The sequence below is a fragment of the Medicago truncatula genome, chromosome 1 (genome assembly GCF_003473485.1).
Source record: "Medicago truncatula cultivar Jemalong A17 chromosome 1, MtrunA17r5.0-ANR, whole genome shotgun sequence".
Taxonomy (NCBI): Eukaryota; Viridiplantae; Streptophyta; class Magnoliopsida; order Fabales; family Fabaceae; genus Medicago; species Medicago truncatula.
In genome coordinates, this window is record NC_053042.1 from 31802576 (window position 1) to 31819038 (window position 16463).

Genomic DNA, 16463 nt, shown 5'->3' on the forward strand with positions numbered 1-16463 from the left:
GAAACTTTGCCAAAGTATTTTTCCAATATTAAGCAAATCCAAACATGTATGACAATAAAAGAACGTGGGAAATCTTCAGGACAAAGGAGTCCCAGTGTCCAACAAACTTTAGTTGCAATTCTAATTAATCATGAAGGTTTTGCTCATATTATTTTTTAGTGTCCTTTTGTAATGCAAGTGTGGCAAACGATGGTCATTTAGAGTGAGGCAAACTAAGTTTTTCTTGTCTCTAACTTACATTTGCTATTTTTTCTTTGTTACATAATCTATCTCAGGAACATGCTCAACGTTTGGCAGCCATTTACTCGAGTTTATGGAAGCACCGTAACTTTAAACCTGGAAGAATGAGAATGAACTTTATGCCAACGTAGTTGACAGAGTGCGTCACCTCATTGACGACTGGCATGATGTTAATATTATTCATAGTACGAGTGACAATCATAAAACTACTTTAGCTTCGCATGCGAGGCTTCCGATGTTGTCGAGTTCTTTGTCAACTGCAGGTCGTGACGTGCATTGGCAAAAGCCGGCCCCTGGTTGTCTCAAGTTCAATATTGATGCTTCCTTTTTGCAGTCTATATATAATTCATATATGTATTGGTATATGCAAACGTGACGATGGTGGAGCTTTTTTTTTAGCCAAAATCATGAATTTCTCTCCTTTATGTTCAGTTCCTATTGGTGAAGCTTTATGTTTGTTTAATGCCATAAAATGGTTAAGTGACATGCATATGCACAGTGTCGATTTTGTGGTGGATTCTAAAACAAACAATGTCACTTTTCATTCCAAATTACCTGATGTTTCAAAATTTGGTCATATCATATCAGGATGCCAGAGACTATTTCATTCCCATTTCGCAAACTTTCTAGTTGGTGGAGTTCAATAGGCAACAAACAAATATTATAGCCCATGCTTTAGCTGACGAAGCCGTGTTATCAATATATTATAATTTATAAGCATTAGACAGTTAGGTTGACTATTAAGTTTTCTTTCACTTCATTTCATTAATTTATAAGCATTGTGATTATTTCAATCAGTATCTCCTTTGAGTCCGTTAAATAAAAAAATTGAAAATTACTCTTCTAATTTATGAAATTGCTCATTCCCAGTTAACTGTCGCTCGACATTTTTCAGCGGCAATTAACTGCAGGTGACAAAATTTTAAGATCGGTTGAATCACTTTTTTCAGTTAGCTGGAGTGAAACTTACTCAAATCAACATCATCTAAAGTACAATTTCTAACTTATTTGATCATTAACATCCAAAAATTCTAACAATTTCGTCATCCCTAAAAACCTAAAATTTAACAACTTTTATAATATTTTTTTATAACTTTTTAACAAAAAAAAAAAACTAAATGTCAAATGATCATAATCACTTAGTTGATGTTGGAGTAGAAGTTAAACTTGATTTGATTGAGTTTGTGGAAATTCGAGTTTGGAGGGAGAAGTGGATTTCTCTTGCTTTTGAAACACAATGGGTATATTGTCGTTATTGTTCTGATGTAAAACAAAACCCAACTTGAGTTAACTCATGCTGGTATCGAGCGAGAGTTCACTCAAGCTGGATTTCAGCGTAAGTCAAGTCACATTATGTACCGAGCGTGAGTTAACTCATAATGGAGTTATATTTAGAAGTTTGAGGTGGGAATGAGCAAAATGGAAAGAGAGAATAGCAATTTTCCTGAACATTTGTATCGCTCTTGGGCCTCGCATATTAGGCTATGAAGACTAGTAAATTGGGCATTATAAGAATTTGCTACAATGACCATTTAATTGCTTTCCACATCCTCTCCACTTTTTTAAATCTAGTTGATCAAGTTTCATAAGAGCTCAGGAGGTTTCTTTGTCTTAACTCTTTTCATTAGGCTATGAAGACTAGTGCCACTAACACAATCTCGAAGTCTTTTAATTAAACACTCTTCTATTTAATGAGATTCAAATAGATTCCACTAAATTGTGTAAGCGCTTGCATGACATTAGTTGAAACGATATGCATTTTAATCAATAAAAAAGTATGTTGAAAAAATGAGTTAGATTAAAAGTAAGTTAGATTTTTTCAACAGAAAAACTAACTCACACATTTATGAACCTAAATTGCTTTCTGTAATTGCTTCAAACAGTTTGATCTCAACTACCAATTAAAGATTGAACGGCTGCGGCCAAGATCGGCTACAGCAAGACACTGTAACAACACCAAATCATGTTCCGACATTTACAACTTTTGAATATTTTTTTCCACCCTCTATACTTCTTACACACTATATTTTAGATTATAGAATTCAAAAAAATAAATGATTTTGGAGGCTTTTTTTTTAACAATGTTAATATCAATTACTGTGATGGAAAAACAAACAAACACTCAAAACCTTTTCGTAGTGTCTTGGCTTCATTATTTAAACCCAGTAGTACAACCACAATTACAAGCAAATAAATACATAAAAAATTACAAAGGAAATTTACGATTTAGTAACACGGTACTCATTCTCGACGAAGACCTTAACACCTCTCTTCCTCAAAGCATCAACAACAGCCCAAACCTCAGGTCCAGTATCCACACTCTTCTTCTCAATCTCCTTCTCAACATCCATGTGGACCCCACCTCCCATTCCAATTCCCGCCTCCTCCGTCTTCAGCCTCATCGCCAACACCTCCCCAATAGACGCCGCCGCTTTAACATTACAGCTTCTCCCCAACTCAAACGCGTCACTTATTGATTTCTCCACCGTCGACGCACTCGCCACCACCCTCCGGTGCTGCCAATCCACTACATTCGCCGTCATGTGCTTCGCAGATACATACACCTTCAAAACAAACCTCCTCGTCGCCATTTCACGTTAGGCTCAAAATTTTCCAATATAAATAACCACGGGCCTGGGCCTGTCATTTATGGGCTTTTCATGGCCCAGGCCCAGTTTTCTTAAAACAAGATACTATTACTATCGTATCCCTTACTGGTTCAGTTTTATTGATACAACAATGGCAATAGCATTGGCACCAATTCACCTGCGACCAAGATTCATTGCGTATTTGAGCAATTCTATTGCAAATAACACTTCTTCCAGAATCTTCCATTTCCGTTATAACACTACTTCTAGAATCTTTGCTTTTCGTTATAACAGTAACACCCCTTCTCTTCAATTTCCTCTTCCACGTTCACTTTCGGTTATGGCGAGTTCTCAAGATTCATCTTCAACCAAAACGGTGCGCATAGCATAGCTAAATCAATTCAAATTTAATTAATTAATTATGGTTGATTAATTTTTTGTTTTTGTTTTTGTAGGAGAGGGTGGTGATAAAGGGGAGGGTGCAAGGAGTATGGTATAGAAACTGGACAGTGGAAAATGCTAGGGAATTAGGGCTAAAAGGATGGGTTCGGAACCGGAGGGATGGGGCTGTGGAGGCTCTGTTCTCTGGTAGCGTCGAAGCAGTGCAGGAAATGGAGCGGAGGTGTCGTCGTGGTCCACCTGATGCTGCTGTTACTGGGCTTGAGGTTTTTCCATGTGGTGATGATGATGATCCTGGTACTGGTTTCCAACGCAAGCCAACTGTTTGATTTTATTCTTTCAATCATGCCACGCAATAATTGTAAGTTGTAACTATCTTGTAGCGGATAGTTGATAAGGTAGTTGATATCGAATAAGTTAGTGGATTGAATTTGTTGTATTTACTAAAATCAGTGGTTCAAGTATAAAATGATATGAAAATATGCTTTTAAATAATATTTGATTTATTTCAATATAGTGTATGTTTGTTTTTGAGGTGGAACTAAAATCAAACAAACGTGTAAGTGAAACCTACTACGATTTGTAGCTTATGTTAATCACAGCAAAATGTGCATTGTGAAGCGATTTGATATTTCAAAAAGCTAAACCAAACATATGCTAAGATAATAAGAGTAAAATTGAGAGAACTGTTATCGAACATGTCTATTTTGATTATAAGCTTGAAAATTTACCTTTCTATACATTGTCCCTAGTTAGTTCTTTGAACTTAGTAGCTTGTTAATTAATGATTCTGAAAATCTAATGTCATCAGGAACTGCTCGTCACTATTTTTGAAATGCACAATACACATTTTCCTTTCAAATGATTAGATCCGATCTGTTAGATTGGAGAGTTTATTGGAAAGAAACCACAACCAAGTAGTTAGTTGAATTTCATCTTCGGTGTAGCATTTGACTACCTAACCTAATACCATAGAACATGAAGGACTGTGATAATTATGGGTGTATCGGCTGTGCAAAGTAGTTTATCGTGGAGACACCAACTGATATGGTGTGTATAGGTGATATTAGGTTAGGTAGTCAAATGCTATAACGAAGATCAAATTCAGCTCAAGCTAAAACAATTGAGAAATGATAGCAATGAACTTGTACAAGGGTCTGAATCCTATTAAATTAGGATAAACTAAAAGCTAAACAAACAATACTATGGTTAATACAACTAATACTATTCAGTTAACACACAATCACCTAACTGATAAATATAGCATAATCTAATATCCCCTGCCAACGAGTAAGATGGATATCACTGATCACTCCCAGTTTGAAAGACATAAATGAGAAAGGTTGACGGTGTAATGGTTTAGTGAAAATATCTACCAATTGTGCAAAACTAGAATTGGCAACAAATGATAAATTTTGCATTGCAATTTCGCATGAAACACAAGACAATCAATGTCAATATGCTTCAATAGTTTGTGAAAGATTGCACAGGCAGCAATGTGATAAGAAAATTGGTAATCACCGTAAAGGACCACAGGGGAGACAAAGGGAATTGCTAGTCAAGCAGTTAAAAGGTTTGCCGTTGTATTTCACAAACATGAAACATTCATTTGCTTTTTGGAACACCATTGATTGGAAGAATCATTGAATGGTGTGGATAGGATGAGTCTGGAAAAAAAATCCCTGAGCATGGTAACTCTTAATATAATGGAGGACCGTGTGTAGCCTGCAAGTTAAACTTCGTAGGAGCAACCATATACTGGCTGAGTTATTGGTTTGCGTAACTCAAATCTGGGCACATGGTTGTTAAATATAGTAGGTGTGCAATTAGTCTACAATAGCTGCTTACATAGGTGTTTTAGAACAAATGGTGATGTGAAGGCTCTGTTCTCCGGCAGTGTCGATGCGGTGCAGGAAACGGAGCAGAGGTGTCGTCGTGGTCCACCTGATGCTGTTGTCAGACTTTAGGTTTTCCTATGCGATGATGATAATCCTGGTACTGGTTTCCAACACAAACCAACTGTTTGATTTTATTCTTCAATCAATACATGTAACTGTAATCTGCATGATCTTTACATTATCAGGTCTGTTTGGGGAGCTTATGACATGTCCATAAATTGTTTTTAGCTTATTTTTATATGCTCTCCATGATAGTTTATGAAAACAACTTATAGCTTATATGGAAATTGTTTGACTTTATTTTCTTATCTTTTGTTATAATAAACACTTTTGCTATAAGTGTTTTATCAAGCTGTTTATCCAAACAGGGTCTTGTTGCCTTACAAGTTACTACAAAAGTGTATAGTTATTTAGTCTTTGAACTTATTTTGATGTTGCTTGTTACTTATTGATTCTAAACAATGTCACTAGGAGTTTGTTGTCTCTTATTTTCAAAATGCACTGTGCATTTTTTTTCTTTCGGATTATTAGATCTGATTTGTTAAATTGGAGGGTATGTTGGAAATAAACCACAACCAACTTAATGTTAAATGCCATACAACATGATATAGTGTACATGTGATATCAGGTTAGAGGTAGACAAATACTACACCGAAGATGAAATTCAGCTAAAAGCTAACACAATTGAGAAGTTGACAAATGATAGAAATGAACTTAGCTCTTCATTGATTGGAAATTAAATATATATATACACATGTACACGGGTCTGAATGCCACTATAACAGGATAAATTAAAAGCCAAACAGATAATACTGACTACGGTTAATACAACTAATGCTAACCATGTAACAAATAATCATATAACTGATAAATATAACAGAATCTAATATGCTTCAGCCGGAGAGTAGATGGATATTACTCCCAGTTTGAAGGAGAAAGGAGAAAGATGAGTGTCTAATGGTTTAGTCAAATATCTACATTTGTGCAACGACAAGTCTTTTTCCACTAAGTAGGAAAAATATTCTATCATATATCATATTTTGGTCCAACTCATTAAACCATTTGTGCAAAACTGGGAATTAGCAACCAATGAGTTTGGAGTGTAATTTCTCATGAAACACAAGGCAAAGGTAATTTGGTAATCAAGCAGCAAAAAGGTTAGCAAATTTATTTCACAAATTGAGTATGCAAGGGCTCTATAGAAGAATCAACAAGAAATACGAAATAAAAGAAAACCAGACACAAGTAGCCTAATCAGAATCATTGAATGTCATATGGTCCAAAGAGGACACTGGGAAAAATAATCTCAAGAGTATAAGAACTTTTAATATAATGGAGGAGGATTGCTGGGAAAAATAATCCTTGAGCATGAGAACTCTTCTATGGAGAACTCTTATATGGAGAACCCTTGTGTAGCCTGCAGGTGAAACTCTGTAGAAGCAACCATTACTTACCAAGTCACTGAAATGTTTAACTCAAATGTGGGGGCGTGCTTGTTAAGTAGAGTAGGCGTGCATCTAGGTGTGACTTGACATATAGAATTTTAGTAAGATCACTACCTGTAAGTATGAGAAAAGCTATAATTGAAAGATGAATTTATTTATTTATTTTAAATTAATATTAACTATCTTATAAGCAAAAACATTTACAATAATTTTACTCTATGTAAAAGGCAAATTAAAGCAACACAATGAAAGTAACATTAACTATTTAGAAAAATTGAGCTCGATTACATTTCAATGAGTCAAATTCATTTATAATTGTCTTTGGGTGCCATTTAATTTCCTTTCCCACCATGGGAAAGTTGATCATGTCCATTAGATTAAATGAGGAACATATTCCTATCATACTTGTCTTTGTATTAAATATACTACTAACAATTTCTTTATCAATGCAAACAACTCGTTCGTTTATTCTTGCAAATTGTTTATGGTAACAAACATTTGACTTTCTTGCTTCTACTAATATTCAACAAATAAACTTATTTGAGATAATCAAGTATATTATCAAGGTAAGTAAACATAAAATATAGCTACATATCTATTTTTTGAAGAAACTAATATGAATTATATTAAACTTCCCAAGCACAAGGAGTGCTTAAGGAAAACCAAACGGTCACAAAAGTATAACAATAGCAACAGAGAGCAAAAAGAAAAGGAAAACACCAGAGTTAACCTATGCCCATACACAATAAAGGGCTAAGTCATCACCTATGGTAATCAAAGATCAAGTTAGGAAGCTTTGCCTTTAACCATCAAAACGAGAGAAACTTAACACTACCAATAAGCTGAAGAGTGGAGGCCGGTTTATCTGAAAAAATTCTGCTATTTTTGTTCTTCCAAATAACCCAAATGCAAGTGTACCAAATCATTACAAGCCAAACACGGTGAGATTGAAAACGCCAACAATATGAGCAAACTGCTGTAAATACATTGTCAAATAAACATCCAAAGGGCTTATTTGGCTTGTAATGTTAAACTCCCTAATACTCCTGACCCCTTAACCACCAACCTCTTTCTACTTACAAACAGCAGTGTTCCAATCAATCCAGGAAATTTTCCTATGTCCCTCACAACCCCCCTCCAAAAAAACAATTTAAAAGAGATTCAAGAGAGGAAATGATACCTGCTTGCGCTTTGAAGAAGGAAATGGCATACACAGGAAGCGAGGTCAGGACAGACTTAAGGAGAACCAGAACCCCCCCCCCCCCCCCCCCCCCAAAGATAGCTACATATTCACTAACTATCTATCAAAATAGATGCCATATGAAATTACAATTTTAACCCCCCCAAAGATAGCTACATATTTACTAACTATCTATCAAAATAGATGCCATATGAAATTACAATTTTAACCTCCAGATTGGCAATTTAGTAAACTGATAAGTAGAACTTGAATATCTCTTTGATGATGTCATTTGCTTTTTTCCTCCCTCTCGCATCTTTTCAGCATATCAACTATTCTCAATATTTGAAATTCAAATTCCCCCTTTTCTCATTTCAATCTACTTTTTTCAAATCTCTCTTCCTTCTTATTCTCCTCTGTCATCATAATCTTCTTCTTTCACATTATTCTTCTTCTCCTTCATTATTTTTTTTTACACAACACGTTCTTAAATTTTTGCATATTCAACCAAATTGATCTACAAAAAATAGAGGTAAGCTTCAAACTTTGCTCCTTCCTTTTCCATCTGAAAATTTATAGCTCTAACACATCTTAATTTGTCATTTATGTCTATTTATTTCAGATACAGCTCAAGTGAAACTTGCTGGTTTGAAGTGAAGTTTTTATTTTTTATTTTTTATTGTATTTTGACTTTTGTACTATAAAATTTGTCTGTATTACTTCACTTCACAATTTTTTTTATCTGTTCACAAACCAAATGTTCACAAAGATTCATATTTGTTTTGTTTTTTCATATTATTTCATTCTTTTGTTTTAAAGAAAAGCGATGATGTAACTCAACAAAACTCGTGCGATTCAAGCTGAAAGCATGCTATTCCATGTTTTTTCCTTGTCATCACATGGTATGAAATTAAGTATATCCTTTATTGTTGTGGATTTCAAATTTTGAGTTCGTTTTGATTAAGTATATCCTTTGTTGTTGTTTTTTTTTTGTTGTAAAAAACAATGCATGTTAAGTGTTTGATTTTATTCCCAACTAAAACAAATAGGAGGACAACAAGATGAGTCCATCTTTGCTCCATTTGCCTTTGCTCAATTTATCCTATTTACCATCATGGATGTGTGACATGTGGCAAAATAGTATCAAACGGTTGAAATTAAAAAGACAATAATAAACAAATACACATGTGATCATCCAATCCCCAAATTCCAAAACTATCCTCATCCCCTCACTCTCTCACTTCATCTTCAACAATGAAATCCATCGGACAGTGTATATACCACTAAATCTCAACAAATCTTCATGCAAATTTCTTGTAAAAAACCAAACACAAGCCAAACAAATTTGAATAATCATACAAACTTTAAACTACTTTTATATCACCGATTAATTTACAAAACCATATAGAACTCCAACACATTTCTTCATAATCTCACTTTCACAATTCACATTATTCAATTCAAATTACTCTATTTAAATAACTGGTAACAGAACATAACCACCGCAATCACATTGTAACAGCGGCGGTGACGATGATCTCTTCATAATCTTCGATGAACCGCTCATTCCAGAGGATGTTTTGCGATCCTGGCGAGATTTCGACGCGGAGGAGGATTTTTCGGCGGTGGGTTTGTGGCTTTTTCCGGTTGATTTAATTGTTGAAGGTGGTGAAGTGAGAGAATGAGGGTGTGACGGTAGTTTTGGAATTTAGGGATTTGAGGATCACATGTGTGTTTGTTTATTATTGCCCTTTTAATTTCAATCGTTGGATACTATTTTGCCACATGTCAGACATCCATGTTGGTAAATGGGATAAATTGAGTAAAGATAAATGGAGCAAAGATGGACTCCAACAAGATATGGTTCTAAAATGCTTATGGGGATTAATTTGTATAAGGCAGGTTAAAGCGAAGTTGTTTTTATGTTTGAGATGTTTAATAGATCTTGAGGTTTGAATTTTTTTATGTTTGAAGAGTATTGATTCATGCATGTCTTTTTCTTTTTTTTCGGTGTGTATCTTGCTTTTTAATTTATTTATTTTTGACCTTTTGTATTTTATATCACTATTTCTTTTGATGAATTTAGAAAATTATATTTTGATTTTTGTCATTGACAACAATAGATATATTTTGAGTTCATATTATGGAAGCATTTTTTCACGTAGACTATTATCACTCTTTTTTTTTTTTTTTTTTTTTTATTTTTTATTTTTTTTATCTCATTATCATTCTTTTCTATTATTTAATATATATTAATAAACTTTTTCATCATCACCATCGATTCATCAATTGTCAAAACCATACATTAACTATACATGGACTTTTTATCTATTTCTCTAAAAAAAAATGCCGCTTTTATCTATTATAATTTAATAATAATTTTAACCAAACTAAATCGGTATCATTTCCCACACACAAAGATTCTTCTTTTCTTATATTTTTATTTTCTTTATAAAAGTAATTACTGAGTTCCTTTAATACGTTTACAAACAGAATACCTTAATTTTCATGTAAACTCGGCTACCCTACTTTTTGCAACAACTAAATTTAGAAAATTTCCTCCGAATGATTCACATTAATTGCTAAGTGCTAACCCTAATTATGTACTATTTCCTTCCAACACTTCTTCAATTTGAAATTCAATTTTTTTTGTTTGGAACCATGAATTGCATTAAATTACATCTATTGCTATACCCCTTAGAAAATGCATAGCTCTTCAACCTAGCACATATCTTCAAAATAATTAATCCATTGTATAAGTTCTCTTCTATTTTGTTGGATATGATATGTATTTGGTTGGAAAAATATATTACTGCTTTTAGTAAATATCAAAGTGTAATTATTCTTTTTAGAGTTGTACGTGTAATTTTGAAATTCTATTAATTGAAGTGACTTTGTTTTTCATGTTAGTAGAAATCTAAAACAATTATTACAAGTCAATTTTTGATGTTTAACTATAAAAGTAATAAATAAAATTGACCCGTGCAACAATATAATATTGTATTCTTTTTATCTTTTTCTTTATAATTTTTTAAAAAAAAAATGAGAAGATAATGCCCCGATAATATATTGTGATAAAATAAAATAACATTCTTTAATTGAATAGTTTTTCAAAACTAAGATGTAAAATTTGATAAGATTCAAGTGTCATTGAAGGACATAGTAAGACAAATTTGATCGTAATATTGTATCTATAATATTCTAATATGCGTTTATTGATCGATCCACAATCTTACGGGATAAAGATCATTCTTATAGTCGACAAGACCTGTGCATCTCACGGGTCAAAAGTCTAGTGAAAAGTAAATTTTAGACACAAAATACCCTTGTTTAAGTGAGTTATCAATTTTTTAAAAAAGGTTATTAATATGTTTTCCACAACATATGATTTTCGTATATTATTAAGAAGGATAAGAAATAATGCAATTTTCTTAAGATTTCCGTGTTTTCTTATTTTGCACATGTCTTTTTCCTTTGGCCATTATTTCATTCTCATTAGATTTTTGTGTTGACAATCTTATCACTTTGGTTTTCTTGCATGTTTGTTGCTATGTTCCATCTTTTTTTTTACCAAAGTAAAATAATTTTTATTTTTATTTTTATATATATCAATATAGATGTTTATATTGTGATTTCAACATCCTTTAAATCATGTAAAGATCCAAAGATATGGCCGACATTGAAACATCACTAAATGTTTCCATATATCGATTTTTTGGCGTATGAACCACCTGACCCGTGTGAAGGATCCATGGTATATATATCTGCAGCAAGTACTCTTTCGCGTAAGGTTCCATTGGCAATAAATGCATTATGTATATACGGTAAAACATCACTATATAAAGTCTTGGATGTCCTTAAAGCAAAAAAGTCTCGTATGTTCATGTCCTCAGGCCCCTGCTCTCTAAGCAGACAATATAAAGTGTCTTTATATACTAAAAGGTCCCATTTGCATTGCAGAAATCTAATAACAATCTTTATAATTCAATTTAACAAGACAGGTAGCTATATAGGGGCCGGAGTGGAGAGACACTTATCTCACTCATAATTTACTAATGATCTCTTCCCTTCTCATTGTCATTTTAATTTTACCATATAGTGGGAACATTCACAAAGTGCACCAAGAACCACAAAACCCCGTCCCGACAAACTAAGATTTTTCTTATCAATTTTTACATCTTTTATTAAATTCAAAGTAAAGTTAACTTGCATGTAGCTTGTTAGGTTTAAACCATCTCGTACCATTGATTGGCGTTGTGGTGGATTTTAAAGTCATACATATGTGTCTTTTTAGATGTTCTAGTGTCTAGTCACATGTTCTTGAACACGATATTGAGATGATCATGACCATTGGTTTTTCTCATTTTGTCATAATAAATGGTTGCATTTAAATCCGACCTTGAAATTCGATCAATGGTGCCTACCTCTGCGACTATAATGCAACTATAGTTCTACGTCTATTACTGTGATGAGTTATGGTTTCAACGTTACAAGCAAAATATGAGCAGTGCTATTTCAAGGGAAAGAAAACATCACCAATTGATCCTGAATAAAAATTAACCAATCAAAAGATTTGCTTTGGCAGAATAAATATAAGAGAGAGACTGCAATCAGGAGAGAGAAACAAAAATTGCACTGAAAAATGATTCGCGAAGGCTTCGCTGTTATATTTCTCGCTATATTTAGCAATTTCCGCAAAATATATAGTGCTACTACGATTCAGTTTACGATAAGAGTTCAAGCCCAATTAGTTAAATAGAAAGGTAAATTGTTGGTTGAAACAATTTATTTAATTAAATGTGTTTATTTAATTTTTATCGATACAATATTTATACAGATACTGAAACAAAACAAATTGGTCCCTTCATATATATATATATATATATATATATAAAATTAAGAAAACTTTCAAATTTTATGTTTTATATTGATCAGGAATATGATTCAAATCCATTAAAAAACTGGGCAATGAAAGAGTTTTCAATCGTAACTATTTGGTAATTAATATTTGATTGCTTCATCCAATGTATCAAAATAAAGTATTCACTTAGTTCAAAATATCTTTGCCCTAGTTTGAAACCATTCACATCAAAAAAACAACTTTCTTGGTTTGTATTAATTGGTTGACCATATGTACCGATAAAGTCTCATACAAATGATAAATACTTGAATTATATGTAAATATATGGTTAGAGATTCGATTATTTTATCGAGATATCAAAAAACATATATATTGAAGAATGATAACTTAATTATAGCTGCATAATGTTGTTTTGCAGGACCAGACTTTTGATAGGTGGCGCTGGTTGCTCGACCCTATACATGGCTATTCCGTGAAGGGTACTTAAACTTATCTAACGACGCCAGATGTCCATTCCGAGCGCGGCCGGTTCGAGGATGTGTGGCAGAAGCAAGTTCCGCTTAAGATCTCTGTCTTTGCTTGGCGACTCCTCCGCAATCGAATCCCAACTAAAGACAACCTTTTCCGTCGGCGCCTCATTACTTTCGACGACACTTCTTGCATTGCTGGTTGTGGTTCTTTCGAGACCGTGGATCATCTCCTATTTCATTGTGCTCATTTTGGTCTGGTGTGGCATCACATCTATCAGTGGCTAGGCATTTCTTTTATTGCTCCGGCGTCTATCAATGATCATCTATTTCATTTTTGTCATTTGGCGGGGCTCCCGCGTGCTATTCACTCTTTTCTGATGGTAATCTGGATGGCTATTGTTTGGGGTTATTTGGAAGGAAAGAAACAGCAGGATTTTTAATCAGAAGATTAACACATTGGATCACCATTTAGTAGATAATGTTAAATTTATGTCTTTTTCTTGGCTAAAGGCATATAAGCTTACTTACGCCTTCAGTTATCATGACTGGTGGCGGCACAATTTACCGTGTATGGGTGTTTTGCTGTAGCTTTGTTTTGGTTTTGTCTTTCTTCCGGAGTGCTCTTTTATGGCACCAGACTTTTAGCTGTATTTTTTGGTGGGTGATTCTCTTTTGCACACCTTGTGCGAGATGAATCACCTTTGGTGATCTAATATATTTCATTTTGGCTTGTTAAAAAATAAAACTTAAATATATCTCATTTATTTCGTGAAATTAGTCTTTACAATTTTATACAAATATACTTTAGTTTGAGCAATGATATTTTGACATTCATTTAAGGACAACTTTAGTGACAACTTTGTTTTTCTCTCTTCTTATTGGTTAAAAAAATGGAGAGAGAAAAAGGAAGAGAGAGAATAAGAAAATCTTGTGAGTATGAGAGAGAAAGTTGTCAAAAAATTATTACAAATGAATTCATGATACAGTAAGAGTGTTGGATATAGCTAGGGACAACAATTTCATCTTGGCCCTCCTTGTAAGAAATTTTTGGCTAATGAGATGGAAGTAATTGACCTATCGAATAATATCAATAAATGCAGTGTATAGGGCAAAGACCCACCGGTACCGTCTATTAAGTGGCTACGTATAACCTAGAGTTCAGAAATATCGTGTCCTCGTTCAGCATAAATAGCCAAACCTGCACATAAAATTATATCCCAATCTCAATTAATAATTTAGATACTACCTTGTTCTCTAATAATTAACTAATAATTGTTTCAATATTCAAAATGCTTGATTCATTTGTTGGGAAGGTACAAAAGAGTTTATCAGTCTTTGTACCAAGAAAGCATGCATTGAGCTACATAAATGAAGATCATGCCACAACCACAAGTGATCTTGCTGATGATGTTACGAAAGGTTACTTTGCTGTTCTTGCAAAGAAGGGTGTAGAAACTAGAAGGTTTATTGTTGGGTTAGATTACTTAACTGATCCTGCTTTTTTGGGATTGCTTGATGATGCTTGGGAGGAGTATGGTTTTAGACAGAAGGGAACTCTTGTTGTTCCGTGTCGGCCGATCGACTTGCAGAACATTCTAGATAGTCGGAAAACATAGAGAAGATACAACACGTAAATTAAGATGTTGGAAAGGATCAAATCCTAGAGTCAAAATTATGAAAATTTGAGAGCTTTATTTCTTCTGAGAAATGAAGAGGATTCCGAACCTCATATCCTGCATCCTGTGGGAGAAGAACAACTGTTATAGGAAGTTAATTTATTTACTTTACGGCTACACTAGATACTAGCTAGGAATGTCAAAGATATTTCATTGGTAATGTATCTTAAATAAGTTATTATATCAATGCTTTTCTGTTTGATATGCTCAGGTTCACATAGAGTTATATAAAATTTTAATTTATCATATCCACAGCCACTGGTCTACGAAGAATTGTGAAGGATTGATGAATTTTAGTACACATTTGTCTAGAAGGGAATTGATGGGCCTTCCTTCCGTCTCAAAATAATTGGCTCTTTAACATATTTTATTTGTCTCCAAATATTTATCACTTTAGAATATCTATTCAGTATATATTATTTTTTTCGACTATTATACCTTTATTTATTAAATTTCATCCAACTAAATTACTCCACTAACTATAATTAATAAGAATATTTTGATAAATTATACTAATTTTATCATTAAAATCAACACGTTTAATTATTTCCTTAAAAATCATGCACAAACGCTGTATATGCAATAAAAGTAATTAAGAAAATGTTTATGTATAGGATTCAGAAATTTTGACTAGGGCACCTTATACCTCTCTCAATTATTGTCAGAAGTATTATACTATAAAAATGTATTCCCTTAACAAAAAAAAGCTAAAATATTTTAAAAATAGTCATTTTGGTATCTAATTATGTGAAAGTTGAAGCTCACCGGCATATGATAAAAGCTAGTAATTTGTTCAAATGCTTCTTTTGTGGTCAAATTTTTTGGTTGTCTCTGAACGATAGCACAAATACGAACCAAATTGTTTTATCGAAGTAAGATTACATTATATTTCATGAAAATTACTGATTAATTCAAGAATCACTTTAGATCTAGTCAGTGAGTTGTATGTGTAACGCCCACTTTCGTTTAATCGTTATTTAATCGAGTTTAGGCCATTATATTATAATTATATAGTATATGCATGATTTTGATATGTTTTGATGATTTGTGGTGAATTTAGTGATTTGATTGATGACGTGATAAGTTATGAGTTTGGAGGATTTGATTATGTTATGAGAATTATTTTATTGATAAATAGAATAAAGATTTGAAAATAATATAAAATATTTAGTTGAGGGCTGTTTTGATATTTTAGATAGTTTTGGGGGAGAAAGTGAGATAAGATAAGTATTTTAAGAGGAGATATAAGAGAATAGACCTAGGTTTAGAAAAAACACTTTGTACGTGAAAACTTTTGGAAAAGGGAGAAAAAGCTTAGAGAGGAGCAAGAGACCAAAGAGGGCTGCGATTTCTTCATAACCAGGTAAGGGTGGGACTAATAACTCAGTAACATTAATCTCTGTAATTCTGATGATTAGTTGACCAAGTTAGGATTGATTTAGAGAAGTTTTGGAATTAGGTCAAAGCCCTAAAATTTGAGAATAAATGGTAAAACTTGTTTAGATTGTTGAAAGAACCGTCCTTTAACCTTAGATTATGTTTAGGATGAATTCTGGAATCAAAACCAAGCTTAGAACCATGTGAATCGACGGATTTTTGTGTTTTTAGGAAGCCTGGCCGTAGCAACGTTCATCGCTCGCCACGGCGAGCTATGATCCTCGCCTCGCGAGTGATGAAGTTCATCGCTCGCCACACGAGCCTTTTCC

The 16463-nt window shown here is 33.3% G+C and overlaps 3 protein-coding genes across 3 annotated transcripts; 2 read left to right on the forward strand and 1 right to left on the reverse strand.

Annotated features, from left to right (window-relative positions):
- Positions 1–2459: 2459 nt before the first annotated feature.
- Positions 2460–2831, reverse strand: LOC25483970 (uncharacterized). Its single transcript, XM_013612701.1, has one exon. The coding sequence runs from the start codon at positions 2829–2831 to the stop codon at positions 2460–2462; it is 372 nt and encodes a 123-aa protein (XP_013468155.1).
- A 25-nt stretch (positions 2832–2856) lies between these two features.
- On the forward strand, positions 2857–3748 carry LOC25483971 (uncharacterized). The gene is made up of 2 exons (XM_013612702.3): positions 2857–3204; positions 3284–3748. The coding sequence occupies exons 1-2, from the start codon at positions 2890–2892 to the stop codon at positions 3554–3556; spliced, it is 588 nt and encodes a 195-aa protein (XP_013468156.2). The 5' UTR covers positions 2857–2889; the 3' UTR covers positions 3557–3748.
- Positions 3749–14281: 10533 nt separating this feature from the next.
- On the forward strand, positions 14282–15030 carry LOC25483972 (auxin-induced protein 6B). The gene has a single exon (XM_013612703.3). The coding sequence runs from the start codon at positions 14371–14373 to the stop codon at positions 14695–14697; it is 327 nt and encodes a 108-aa protein (XP_013468157.1). The 5' UTR covers positions 14282–14370; the 3' UTR covers positions 14698–15030.
- Positions 15031–16463: the final 1433 nt, after the last annotated feature.

Coding starts and splice junctions, on each gene's coding strand:
- LOC25483970 (XM_013612701.1), bottom strand. CDS start 2,831: ATGGCGACGAGGAGGTTTGTTTTGAAGGTGTATGTATCTGCGAAGCAC.
- LOC25483971 (XM_013612702.3), top strand. CDS start 2,890: ATGGGCTTTTCATGGCCCAGGCCCAGTTTTCTTAAAACAAGATACTAT. Junction 3,205..3,283: donor ATTCATCTTCAACCAAAACG/GTGCGCATAGCA, acceptor TTGTTTTTGTAG/GAGAGGGTGGTGATAAAGGG.
- LOC25483972 (XM_013612703.3), top strand. CDS start 14,371: ATGCTTGATTCATTTGTTGGGAAGGTACAAAAGAGTTTATCAGTCTTT.